The sequence below is a fragment of the Frankliniella occidentalis genome, unplaced genomic scaffold (genome assembly GCF_000697945.3).
Source record: "Frankliniella occidentalis isolate FOCC.00 unplaced genomic scaffold, Focc_3.1 Scaffold96, whole genome shotgun sequence".
NCBI lineage: Eukaryota > Metazoa > Arthropoda > Insecta > Thysanoptera > Thripidae > Frankliniella > Frankliniella occidentalis.
This window is the reverse complement of record NW_026267225.1, coordinates 669252-682907: the sequence shown is the minus strand read 5'-3', so window position 1 is coordinate 682907 and position 13656 is coordinate 669252. Positions and strand designations below refer to the sequence as shown.

General features: G+C 43.0%; 1 protein-coding gene across 3 annotated transcripts in view; it reads right to left on the bottom strand.

Annotated features, from left to right (window-relative positions):
• The window catches only part of LOC113211075 (gustatory and odorant receptor 21a-like), a 60604-nt gene that overhangs the window by 42563 nt on the left and 4385 nt on the right, over window positions 1-13656 (bottom strand). For all 3 annotated transcript variants that reach the window (XM_052269582.1, XM_052269584.1, XM_052269583.1), the window contains 3 exons: window positions 9766-9879; window positions 5380-5652; window positions 4616-4897 (listed from right to left, as the gene is read on the bottom strand). In XM_052269582.1, coding sequence (XP_052125542.1) covers window positions 4616-4897; window positions 5380-5652; window positions 9766-9879 — 669 coding nt within the window. The remainder of the gene's footprint in view (window positions 1-4615; window positions 4898-5379; window positions 5653-9765; window positions 9880-13656) is intronic.

Here is a 13656-nt window from a genome sequence, read left to right as displayed (position 1 = left end):
CCCCGTCCTTACCCCGTCCCCACCCACCTTTTTCGCGCCATTGTAACTCAACACGTAATTCAACCGAGGGGTCCCCAACTAGGTTTGAGCGTGTAAACTGGCAGCCCAGAAACCTGGAAAACCTAGGAAGACCACCAGAAAGACCAAACAAAACCTAAGAAGACTGAAAAAACTACAAGTAAGACCTAGCTCACTTTCACCTCAAAAATTTATAGGAAACCCCAAACAGTTTCCGGAAGACCAGAATCACAGTGGGAAGACCGAAAAATATCCGGGAAGACGGCATTAATCAGGGGAAGACTAAGAAATTCTTTGGAAGACCAGAAAAATTCTAGCAAGACCAGAAAAGTTGTGGCAAGACCACGAAAAAATTGGAAATTAAAAGCCAGGAAGACCAAGTAAGACCAAGATAATATCAAGGAAGACCAAGAGTACCCAGGAAAACCAAGAGAAAATCGAAGGAAACCTCATGAAGCCTTGAAATTCTTTAGGAAAACCAAAGAAAACTCAGACAGACCGAATAAAACGTAAGAAACCCAAGAAAACCTCTAGATGACTAAGACAACCCGAGGAAAACTCAGGAAAACCGGGAAGCCTACATCATGTGTACACCGGCAGATCGCACAGTTGGGGACCACTCGAATTCAACACAGTAACTCAGCTGGGAGCAGACGATCAAAGCAGGCTTTCGTAGACATTTCAATGTAATTAGGCATAGATGAAAGAAAAAGACAAAGAAACCATCTGCGACAAGATTTTTTGAACAGCAAATGACTCAACGCGTCCTAGAAAAAATGTTCTTTCTACGGAGCGTCGTTTTCAAAATGTCCTATATATCTACAAAGCGTCGTTTTCACAATGTTCTATCTGCTTAAGAAAATCATGGCAGATAGGACATTGTGAAAACGACCCTTTGTAGATAGACCATTTTGAAAACGACGCTCGGTAGATAGAACATTGTTGTTAGGACGCGTCGGACTTCTTCTGTCCATAACTATCCGAAAGTGTGGTACTGGGCAAAAAAATTAACAAGATAACTTTCTTCAAAATCCACGAGTCGAATGTGAACAGTTTTCTGACATGTGCCTATATTCTTCATCGAGAGTGAAAGCAACTCACATCTTACACTACTGATGTATAATGTATAGTTATGAATGTTAAGTGTAAGTAAGTTTAAGATTGTAAGGTATCATCTGCTAAGAAAGTCTGACTTCTTGCCCTCTATCTGCTCACAAGAATAGGGGAATTCGCGAGGGGCACGGCTGAGAAGGGGAATAGGTAGCTCGCAGTGCACGCTGACGGGGTGGTCGGGCTCGGGCCTGAGGTGTGCGAGGTTCGCCAGCCGTACCCAGTCCCGGACCATGGCTCCGATACACATGCCCTGTGGCGCAGTCGGGGGCAACGGTATGGGCAGACTTCTGTAGACGGCGACGGGGTGCTCGAGCTCGGGTTCCGGCATCATGTGCGCCAGTAGAGATGGGCGAACAGGCCAGTTCGAATTTGAACGAACTCGAACAAATTTGGTCCAAAAATCTTCGAACAAACACGAACACGAACAAGCATTTTTTTCTTCGAACGAACCGAACCGAACAAATGTAATGTTCAAATTCGATCCGAGCACGAACAATTATTACCAATTTGTCTTGCTTAGTCGTTATAAAAGCTATCCATTCTGGTTTCCAATAGTTTCATTAACGTGTGAACTTGTAGTTATTTATTAAACTGCTACTGCCCCCTCAATTATACCCATTTTTGAGGTGAATTTCTGAAACATATTTCAATTTTGTTCGCCTACGAACTTCTGTTCGAGTAGTGTCCGAACATTTCGAATCCGAACACCTCATGTTCGTGTTCGAGCGATCACGAACAGCTCGATGTTCGTTCGAGTTCGATCGAATGCGAACATGTTCGCCCATCTCTATGCGCCAGCACTGCGCTAAGGCCCAGGGCGACACGACGAAAGGCACTCAGCGTAGGTTGGCGGCCCGGGTGTGGCTGTTAAGAACGAGGTGTGACCCCGACCATCTTCCCCTTCTTGACCATCTCACGAGGTGTCTTTTATTATGCTTATTGCTATCGGCCGTACTGTTTCTTAGCCGGTTCTGTAACGCGTTGTCTCTGTTTCAGGTAAATAACGCAGTTACAAAGGTAAAGGTACGTTTGGACAAGTATCGAGTAACGCGCTTATGCCTTGTACCGGTATTCCGAACTGAATCAATCGGTAACGGGTACAGAGACGTAACGCGACTGTAACGTTAAAGTTTTAGCGGAACAGAAGTGTGCAACATTACATCGCCGGACTCTTAAAACTTGTAACGTTACGTAAGGATGTCGCGTTACTGACCATTGCTTTAAAGTAGATCTCCACAAGTTTTCAACACGGATAAAACGACGTCTTGGTTTTCAAGCAGCCGAGCAACTCTTATGGAGAAAATACACGGGAGCGTCTTTTTTTTACCCGAACTGCTTGAAAACCAAGACGGCGTTTTTGGCCTGAACATAATAGCTCAAAACCAAATGCTCAAGGGATGTTTGGAACATTAGAAAACAGGGTTCTGAATTAACCGCAAAAACTAACTATCTGAGACTCAAATTATTTCCGTATTGTAAACTAAATTTAGTAACGATACCAGAGTAGCAAGTAAAATTATTTTGAGGGGTTGAACATAACGTAGCAACCGGTATTTTGACAGGAAATCGCCATTTTTCAGTGAAGCCTCCCCTTAAAAGTGTTCAACATCTTTGTTGGCTATGAAGCTTTGTACACTTTAAAGTACTGTTAGGGCTCGCTGGCTCGCTATAGTTCCACCCGGCATAGTTCCGCCAGATTGCGCAAAGTTGCGAGGCGCCTACCTCTGAGGTCGGGAGAATCGCCACCAATCTCTATATCGATGGCCATCAGATAACTACAGGAATCGGGCCTTACAGCCCCAGATCGAATATCCCTACAGCGAATGTTAGGGTCATCACTTCAAATAAATATGCGAAACGCGACTTGAGCTAAACTGGAACAGATTACATTTAAAGTCCCAAATTTGTGAGATTCTGACGTAATAACCATCTTTCTCGTGATAATAAGGGCACCAAGAACCCAAAAAATGGTCTGTTTCGACTCAAAATGTGTGGTTTAAGGGATAATTCCCCTTCACACTGATAAATAAAGTTTTCAACTGGCGTGCACACGCACGTGCTCAACACTATGTTGCAACACATTCAAGTGTTTGACTGGATATTTCGGGGTATTTGAATACTATAAAGTGCTGATAAAGTGTTCAACAGTAAAGTTGAACCCTTGAAAGTGTTCAACACAAGGGTTCGCTATGAAGCTTTTGGAAACATTAAAGTGTTCAAATTTACTGTTAAACACTTCGAAGCACTCAAACGTGTGCAACTTTGTTATTAGTGTTGAGCACGTGGGTGCATGTGCACGCTATTAGAACACTTATTTATCAGTGCACTTTTTCGATATGAATCCTTTTTTACGGCTTAACAGGGTTATTTGCGGCTTATTTTCGTCAAGAAATTAATGCTACCTAGCACCCAAATACTACGAGATAGAACAAAACAGATGAAAATTTTATTTTTGTCAAAGGCTTTTCTTTATTTCGAAATAACCCCCAGGAAATCAATAAAAACCTATAATTAAAAAAAAAAAATTGCCACCAGTGTTTTTTTTTTGTTTTTTGTTTTGAAAAAGCTAATATTTGAGCTATAATGCTCATCTTCGAACTGGATTTGTCTTCACATGATACAAAAACGATAACTCGAGAAAGAATTAATAGAGCGATCTGGCGTTTCATAGTCGTTTTGTATCGTAAAAAGACAGATCGAGTTCGAAGATGAGCATTCTTGCTGAAAAATCAACTTTTAAAAGAATCAAAAACTACAGGTCGCAATTTTTTTTCACAAATATTTTGTTATGGGCTCTTAATGGGTAACCCGTCAAAATGACCGAAAATTTCATCCGTTTTGTTCTATCTTGTGCCGTTTGGGTGCTAGGGGGCATTTCTTGGCGAAAGCAAGATAAAAAAGACCAAATGGTCTATTTAATCGTAAAAAAGGCTTCATGTCACAGAATTGGAAAGTAAGTAATACTTAAACCACACATTACGGGTCAAACCACACCCTCTTTTGGGCTTAAGGGTCCCTAGACTATCTAGTATCACTAAAACGATGATTTTTACATAACAATCTGTCAAAATTCGAACCTTTAATGAAAACCGTTATCGTACAGCAGAAGTTTCATGGCCCTAATATAGAGTAATAAGTCACCAACAAATGCCGTGAGTATGCAAAATTTTGGGGTCGGAAGGCCCTGTTACCGTATACCCTCCCATTAACTCGTCTCGGGTGTCAGCGCCGCAGGCCTAGCTATATGTGCGCCAGGCGCGTCGCAACGTAATAGTGTTGTGTGAGATATCGCGAAGCCTCTTACGCGATACGTGGTCTGGCGTACACAAAGCTAGTATGTGGTGCAGAACTCTTTTACCCTTTGGCAAAGAATTGTGCATTCCGTCCCGTTGGAAACACCTTTGTAATTTTGAATAGAGTTGACAGAAGGTGTATTCAAAAATATATATAAAGTAAATCGACAGAAATAGTGATATGTATGCACCTCTTTTTCTGCGGCCTCAGCGGAGAGACAGACTAGGACAACGTAAGCCGCGTTGGTGATGCTGACGAAAAGTGTTGTTATGGTTCGTCGGTAGTGTCCGTTGATGAGCGCGGCGAAGGAGATGAAGAGCGCGAGCAAGGCTGACCCCGGCACCACAATAAACCAGCGCGACATGACAGATCCCCAGCTGGTCTTAACAGACCTGAAGATGTCTCGGACGTGCAGCCACGCCAGGCAGTAGTGTTTCACCCTCTCAACGTCAAGGGCAGTGCGTGACTTCAACTGGACAGAAGGCACGGGTACAATCAAGCATCTGAAACCAGTATGTTTTGAAACAGGGTCTCCATTTTCAAATTAGTATTTTCACGCAACATGCTCGAAATCGATGTCCGATCGATGTGAGCTATAAACAATAAGCCATTTCAGAGAACTCCTTGTAGGTAAGAGTACGAGCAGCAACAGCACAGTAGTGCTGTGTTGATCTTCGTGCTCTTCTTCTCTCACGGTCGTTCTCTGAAGTAGTGTATGAGGCGTATAAGCCTCTGTTTAGGCGATCACAAAGATTACACATGTATTTTGAGGGATTCCATGTGAGTTTTGTTGAATATATGTGGCTAAAACCATTCCATTTGGATAAGAAGGTGAAGTTTGGTGATAACTTTACACAATCGTTTAAGTATTACATGGATAACATAGCGATCTGTCTGTACACAGGATCACAGGAGTCGTGGACCCTCGCTACGGCCTCTTACACAGGACTCTACCTCATGCTGCAGGTGAAGTCGCAGCGCGCGGCAGACCCGGATCACCTGGCAGTTAAGTAAGGACCACAACGCAGCCATGCTGACTGTGTGCAGTAGGACAGCCATGTAGAGCGGTGTCTTCCACTGGTTCCGCTTCAGATCCGGAGACAAGAAGCTTGATGAGATAATACTAAGCACGGCGTACGCGAAGCATAGAGAAGCCCAAACGCGCACAGTCCGGACTCCGGTCAGAATGGGCAAAAGAGGCGTCCCCGTCAGCTCCCGCCACTCAACCTGCCCGGAAGAAAAAAGGATTAGTTGTAACAACTACTAAATTAGCTAACTTTGGGATAGACAAGAAATTCCCTGTGGCAGCTAACAGTTGGTTGCGACAGACAAGAGTTAGTTGCCACAGCGAAGCTGTCGCTACAGGAGCGAATCGGTTCGCTCTGAGTTCTGACAACTAATTGGGTGTTTCGTGACGCCGTGGCAAGTAACTCTTGTCTGTGGCAACCAACTATTAGCTTCCACAGCGAATTTGGGATTAGCTATCCCAAAATTAGCTAATTTGTTAGTTGTGAGGACTACTTATTTTTTTCCGTGTCGAACTGCTTAGGCTTGTTTGGCTGCTTAGCCACCTTGGGCTTAGCCTTAGTGGGGGGGTTGTTTCTTTTTAGCAGATGATACCTCCAGTGTCACTGCTTGTACAACAGCTAAATGGGTAGAGTTGTCAACAATACTGGGCCATAGCCGTTCTAAAATAATATTGACACTGGTCACCAATGACCACATTGTGGTAACCAACCAGCATGACCCAGTATTGTTGACAATACTGAGCCAATGCCAGTATTGTCAACAATACTGGGCCATAGCCCTTTTAAAATATTATTATTAGGAGCTTGGATATTCGCCCATCTGAAGCTTGGATATTTTTCCAAGCTCCAACTCGACGAATTCCAATGAATAGCTTGACAACAATGCAATGCACTGCAGGGTTCCTATCAGCTGCGATGCGTGATGCGTGGCCATTATCCAGCATTCAGCTTCTGTTTTCGTAGTGTGTGTGCATGGTCAGTTTTCAAAGTTTCGTTCACGGAATAGCCATGATAATACACGTCAGAACTGAGTAAAATATTACACCTTTTATTTGTATCACAAGAAACAAACAACTTGTCTAACCTGTCTAGTTACAAGATAAAATGAAATTTGCAGACGTCTAGCTCATCTCCTTCCTCTTACACAGACGACGGACATACAGACAGACGGACAGACAGACACGAGAGCGGTTGCACAAGCCCGCATTATTGCTTTTTTAAAAGCAGAAGGGCGGGCTAAAAAGCGAGGAGAATTGGATTTTCAAGGTTAAGCTTGGGAAAAACTTAGGTAATTATTAACAGTGTGGCTTTGCTAAGCTCTTGCTTATGCTCTTCACAACCCACAAGCTTTACCAACTTGACATATATTACTTCATCTAGCACTGAAAATAGAATTACTGTATTACTTTTTGTTTCATGGGTGCACTGCAGAAACAAACCATTGAGGAAATGATTCTCCAATCTCGGAAATCCCTCCCCCCCCCCTATCTAGCAAATTATGCAGTATCTCTTCAAACTTTATTTTATTTTCAATATCTGTTACTTCGATAACTTCTTTTAGGCTGGTGAAGGACTGCAGCATTTGCCCACCAGTCACGTTACTGCCACGAGTAGGTTTGATGAGAGAATCAGTCTGGAGAAGCCTGAGCACTTGAACGAACTGTTTTGGGTCAGGATGGCCATTGCACCCACAGTTTGCCCTAATATTTCATCAAAATAAGTGCTGTTAGGGTGAGAATCAAGGTAATTTTTCTTACTACACAGAATAAATAGACAAATCAAATAATAATCATAGTAAAATTGTAAATTTAACATATTTCTTTTAATTTTATTTAACTTTACCTCTAGTGCATTCTGGTTAAGGTTTTTTGTCATAAGATACTGGTAACCAACATACTTCACCAGATACTTTGACAAGCTCAAGGGTACCTTGCAATGTTACCATCAGGCCAAGGTGGGTTTTCCAGGCCAGCCCTAAATCAGCCTGTGGTACCTTTGCTTTCCACTTATTTAAGAATTCCGTAAATTCTTGAATGGCCTGTCACAGAAAAATAAGTGTTTAGATTTCTCATCTTTATTACTTTCCTAATTTTAAAAGCAGCAATTGTGTACATCTTACCTGTTTTTAAAGTTTTGTCATTTTCATCAGTCAGGCTGTTCCATGTACCCTTTGCATTCATGGCCTTTTTTAAATTTGTTAACCTTCCTTATGAAGGAAACTGTGGCTTGAATTATGTTCTGCAATAAAGCGCGACTAAAATGGTCGGGCCGCAGGCCCGATCATTGTCGTCGGGAGGCCAAGCAGGGGCCGGCCCCTGCCGATCGGAGTTGCCGGCGCAGCGAAGCGGAGCTGGCAACTCCGTTTGGAGGAAGGACGGCCTTTTGGAAACTGTGTGTCTAGCTTTGACATTTCTGGGCTTGGGCAATATTTTAGTGAGATATTTGGCACAATTTGGAAAAATTGTAGGGATTGCATTTTGTACAAGTGGGAGGCAATCACCTTCTCGTATGGGAGGCTCAGTACCTCATTTTTTGTTATTCGTTCAGGTTAAAAGTGAAGTATCCATATACGGTTACTGATAGTGAGTGGCCTGTCTGCTCAAGGTATCACCTTCTTCGATTGTTCTAGGTGATCCTACGTAAACGGGAATATATTACACATATTCCCAAAGTGTGTGATAGCGTTACCATCAAGTAGTTGAGACAATATAGGCCAGTCACAATAAAAGCAGAGAGTAATTCTGCATTGAACTGACATGATCCTTATACTGAGCAACAAAAAGATGTAAGATTTATCAATTTAAAAAAAAAATTAGTAGCTTGCAAGATTGTGGGACCACAATGAACGAGTTACAACAAAACCTTGAGCCTAAGCATGATGTCAGTTTGTTTTTGTAGACTAAGGGTTATAAATCTTTCTCTACAATTCGCTGTGGTATCCCTGCCTTTTAGTTATAAGTTTCATGTTGGCTACAATGGCCTTATTATTGTTCTTCTTGTTTGTATCCGGTTCCTCCTTCTTCTTCAATAAATCTACCAAGATGGATACCATGTGAATTGTGCTTTGAATTAATTATCCATCCAAATCCGTGAATGAATGAGAGACACATCATTCGCATCATCACAAATGCTTACAAGGGGCGCCGAGAACAGGGAGAGTTTAAGTTTAAGTAGATTTTGAGCAGCTCTGAAGTCATTGTCGGCATCGTAGCCGGTATAACAGAATGTTACGAAACACTTGTAAGAACGGTGAAGTGCTGTCATACACCGAAAGCCTCGGTTCACAATCTTTACTTGAAAATCTGCTCATTTTGTTTGGGTATGAGGTGTCAAGGATATTTCATTTATCCTGATTGGTCGGACAAGTTGAGTGGCAAAGTATGAACGGGGTAGAATTACGAGATGATTCAAAATCGGGTGTTCACAGATTTTAACGCATAGATGACTTTTTACTTTCTTAAAAATAACTTCATGTTGTATTCGCCGATGTAATGCATGCTGAGGAGGTTTGAAAACCCAACAGCATGCATTGCATGCGTTATTTAAAGCATGCATGGTATGCAACTGTTTTTTAACGCTAACATTGAAATGCATGCTGTATTTAACTCATGCATTGAGACGCATGCCGTTGCTACAATTCGTTTTCGTGGAATATTTACTAAGTGAGCTTTTCGGTTTTATTTTTGATAAGCCCATCAGATTCCTTGTGAAATTTCCGTTCAAACGAGCCTACATGAGATGGGGCTCTTCCGCATAGTTACTTTGTACGTTAAGTTTAGCGGTTCTTTTAAAAATCTTTTTTGAAGCGTTGGTATTCAAGTTGGAAACCCCATAACATGTACAGTCGTTTGAACGGAAATTTTACAAGGAATCCAATGGGTTCCAAGAAAACGAGTTGTAGCAAAAGCATGCATCTCAATTCATGAGTTAAATACAGCATGCATTTCAATGTTAGCGTTGAAAAACAGTTTGCAATACCATGCATGCTTTAAATAACGCATGCAATGCATGCATTAAGCACAGGATGCATCTCAATGCATGCGCTAAATACAGCATGCATCTCAATGCATGCGTTACATATAGTGTGCATACCATGCATGCGTTAAATAACGCATGCAATCATGAGAGAAGGGCGCCCTTCTCTCATGATGCAACGCATGCTGTTAGGTTTTCAGAGATGCGTCGAAATACAAAATGTGTACTGATATTTCCGTCTCCACTTTGTCACAACTTTTAATTTCCTCCCTATCCCATCTCGTGTCGGCAAAATAGACCTTAGCGAGCTGCCAGCCCCATCCCAGTTCATTCTTACTTCAAAATGTCGCCAGTCGTTGAAGTATGACGCGAGATTGTGGGCGGCGCGCCAGTGAAAGACGGGTACGACGAGGATAGAGATCTCTATGAGGACATGAAATATCCCGGTGACCTGGAAGACGAAACAGAACAACAAATTGCATGTGCTGTTAAATTTACTTGTTATAAAAACAAAAGGGGGTAAGGGGGGATCCTATTGTAACGGGGCACAAACAGGGGTGTTTTGGGGATTTTTCTAATAAAGAAACTATTGCTCCTGGGCGAAAACCCAACACACAGTTTATTGTTTAACTTTACTACTGTTGTGCTACAGCCTGCTCAAAATATTCAAGAAACTACCATTGTTATTCAAATCTGGAAATAAAGGTAGATACTATTTCTGTACCAACGGTTCTACTACTCTCCCGTTTTACTCTCTTTAAAGACACCAAACACACCTACATTAGTGACCCCAACGTGATTTTTTGAAAAAAGAGTGGCCGGATAGGTTGTGTGGAGTGAGGAGGGAACAAGAAGTTATCAAGAAGGATCTTCATGCATCTGAAGAAGCTCGGACCGCCATCGAAAAGCCACTGATTGCATCTGACGCTGCGAAAGCAGCCCTGGAAGCCGATGTTGGCAAGAGCGCTAAATCAGTGAGTGGGAAACTTCCTGGATCGAGGGCCGACAAACCTAGTGTGTGGTTTGCCCAATATGAGTCCCAGTTTACAAATTTTAATATTTTGCAAAATGCCAAAAAATATCATTATGTTGTTAGTCAGCTAGACACAGCAACTGCAGCTGAGGTTGAGGTTATCATCACTGGCCCCATGGGGGACAGCACCTATAAGAATTTAAATGATAATTTGACGAGGGGTGGACGACTGGGCGGCTCCTGTGTACAGGCCAAAATGTACTCCAGGTGATTTACGATTGTACTCCGTGTACTCCGGCTGTTTTGTCGCAAGTTCTCCGCGTACTCCGACTGTACTCCGGGTGTGCTCCGGTGTACTCCGGGTGTACTCCGGTGTACTCCGGGTGTACTCCAGGTGTACTCTGCGCGCTCTGACCGGCAATACTTAATGTTCTCCGACTGTACTCCGTGTACTCCGTACTCCTGTCTACACGAAAAACTCAAGTCGCCCACCCCTCGTAATTTGATCACTCGACTGTCTGATTCCGAACAAAAACGTGTCCAGAATTTAATCTCTGACGAAGTTATGGGTGATCGCAAGCCTTCCCAATTTTTGCGGCAATTGCGTTGACTCGCTGGCTCTAGCGCTGCAGTGAGTGACGCGCTGCTTTCCCAAATTTGGTTGCAGCGCTTGCCTGCCACTTCATCTGCAATACTGTCCTCCCACAGAAATCTGGACCTGAATGCACTCGCCATTATGGCTAGAAACATAGTAGAGGTCGCCCCTGCCATTCCCTCTGCGGTGCTGGCCATACAAAGCAACCCTCTTCCCTCCCCTGATGTGTCCGTATTGATTTTTGAAGTTCTCCAAAAATTGCCACAGCAAACACACCTACAGGCACACATTTGGAAGACAGAACCACTGACATCTGATAGAGGAACATGATTTTTAACAGATTTGACAGTTACAATGTAGTAATTTTACAAATACGATCTGAGGTGTCAGTTGGACAAGACTCTAAACTTCGAATCTGGTGGCCTTTTGGTCATGAATAACTTTCGTTTTCTTTTAAGAAGAGAAGTCTGACTGAGTCATTAGATTTTAATTTTCATCAACCTCGTCAGATCGCGTCGCCCCCGTGCTAGTATTTTGCGGATATTTCATTGAGAGTATTCAGCAGCGGTTTGTTTTCCAAGTGAAATTTGTTGTAAACGGTAATTCGCGAGGGGGCCACCACTTCAATTACAAATGAACACAGGATTACGTGATTACAGGGATTACACATGAATTTTTAGGGATTACACATGAATTTTGTTAAATTTCAGGCTCTAAAACCATTAAATTTGGACAATGAGGTGAAATCACTGATGATCTGACAAAGGGACGTAAGTCCACAAGTTGGGGAAAATGTGTTCTACTGCTTTCTAGAACCAATACTGTATGATACACACCCCAGTCAAAACGGTTTCAGATTATCTATTATAGTTGGCACTGGACAGCAATGTGCATAAGGGCGCAAGTCCAAGCGTTTTCTGAAACTAGGGCGCAAGTCCATCATTTTCAGGACCAAAGGACGTAAGTCCACTCAAGTCCTTATGGTTTCTGAAAACGGGGCCCAAGTCCACCCAGTTTCTAAAAAGATTGGACTTGGGCCATCAAATGCCAATGAACACAATGACACCATAAGAAAAGGGAAATAAATTGGTTTTAACAATCCCAGCTTGAATGTTATTCATCTATACCTAATTTCCTTCACTTTTTGAACTTGTCTGACTACCTTGAAAATAATGTCTACTATGGCTTATGGGTCCACTGTTTGTGTGAGAAAACATCTCCACAACAATTTCTTTGTTACGATGTTAAAATTTTAAAGTTCGACTCACATCATTACAGCTGCAGCCTGCACCCCAAGACCGGTTTGGACGGGGCACAGTAGATTTTGAGAGGTGACAGTAGCTTGGTCAAACACTAATTGTTGTGAAAATAGACTGTATGTCTGTTGTGTCCCGCGAGTAACAGGTTAACCCCCACAACTGCTCTTCTCAGTCTTTTGGAGCTGTCCACACATCCCATGGTATGTGCACTGTGACACCACCACTTCTTACAGTAATGTTCTATGTTCTTGTCCAGAGGTGAGTAGAACTTTAAAATTTCAACATCGTAACAAATAAGTTGTTGTGGAGATGTTTTCTCACACAAACAGTGGACCCATAAGCCATAGTAGACATTATTTTCAATGTAGTCAGACAAGTTCAAAAAGTGAAGGAAATTAGGTATAGATGAATAACATTCAAGCTGAGATTGTTAAAACCAATTTATTTCCCTTTTCTTATGGTGTCATTGTGTTTATTGGCATTTGATGGCCTAAGTCCAATCTTTTTAGAAACTGGGTTGACTTGGGCCCCGTTTTCAAAAACCATATGGACTTGCGTGGACTTACGTCCTTTGGTCCTGAAAATGATGGACTTGCGTCCTTTGTTCTGGAAAACATTGATGTCACATAGGACGTAAGTCCGCCTTTCTCTCTGTATTTTACTAGTACCAAAAATCTGCTATTATGAGTCAAAAGGCATCAGAATAAGGAGCTTATTTATGTATTCGTATAACAAATACCTTGAGTCCCCAAAAATTCTGGAAGTTTTTTCCTCCTCCTGGAAAATTCATCGTGATGGACTTACGTCCCTTTGTCAGATCATCAGTGAAATTTAGTGATATGAGTGCTGATAATTTTAAAATTTGGTCAAGTATTTCACGGATTACATAAGGATTTCATAGGGATTACACCCTCATCTGTACACTGGATTACGCGAGTGGTGGCCTCCTCAGTAATTCGTGTGAGCAGCGGACAAAATATTAGCTTAGCGGCTGACTGGGGAAGGCCCCGCAGGCACCATCTCGCCCGTGTTGTATTCAGTTAAGAAAAGTCTACCGGGGTCGGCGCGCCCCGGGGCGTAGACTGGGGGTCTGGCGGGGTAGTGGAGCGTAGATCGCTGGGGTCTCCCGCCCCAGGTGCACGCTACGCCACGCCGCCGGACCGCAGTCTGCCCCTCGAGCGGGCCGCCCGCGGTAGACTTTTCTTAACTGAATAAAACACCGCCAATCCTACCTGGCTGACCGGCAGCCGTTGCCTGGGCGCAGCCTACTTGGAGGGTTTGAACGCCGCGCCCTATCACTGCTCTTCAGAGCGTGCTAGTCAGCGCTAGTACGGAATTGGCGGCGCGGCGTAAAACAGGGAGTCGTATCTCTGCTTCTTTGTCCTCCGTGGCCCGGGGGCT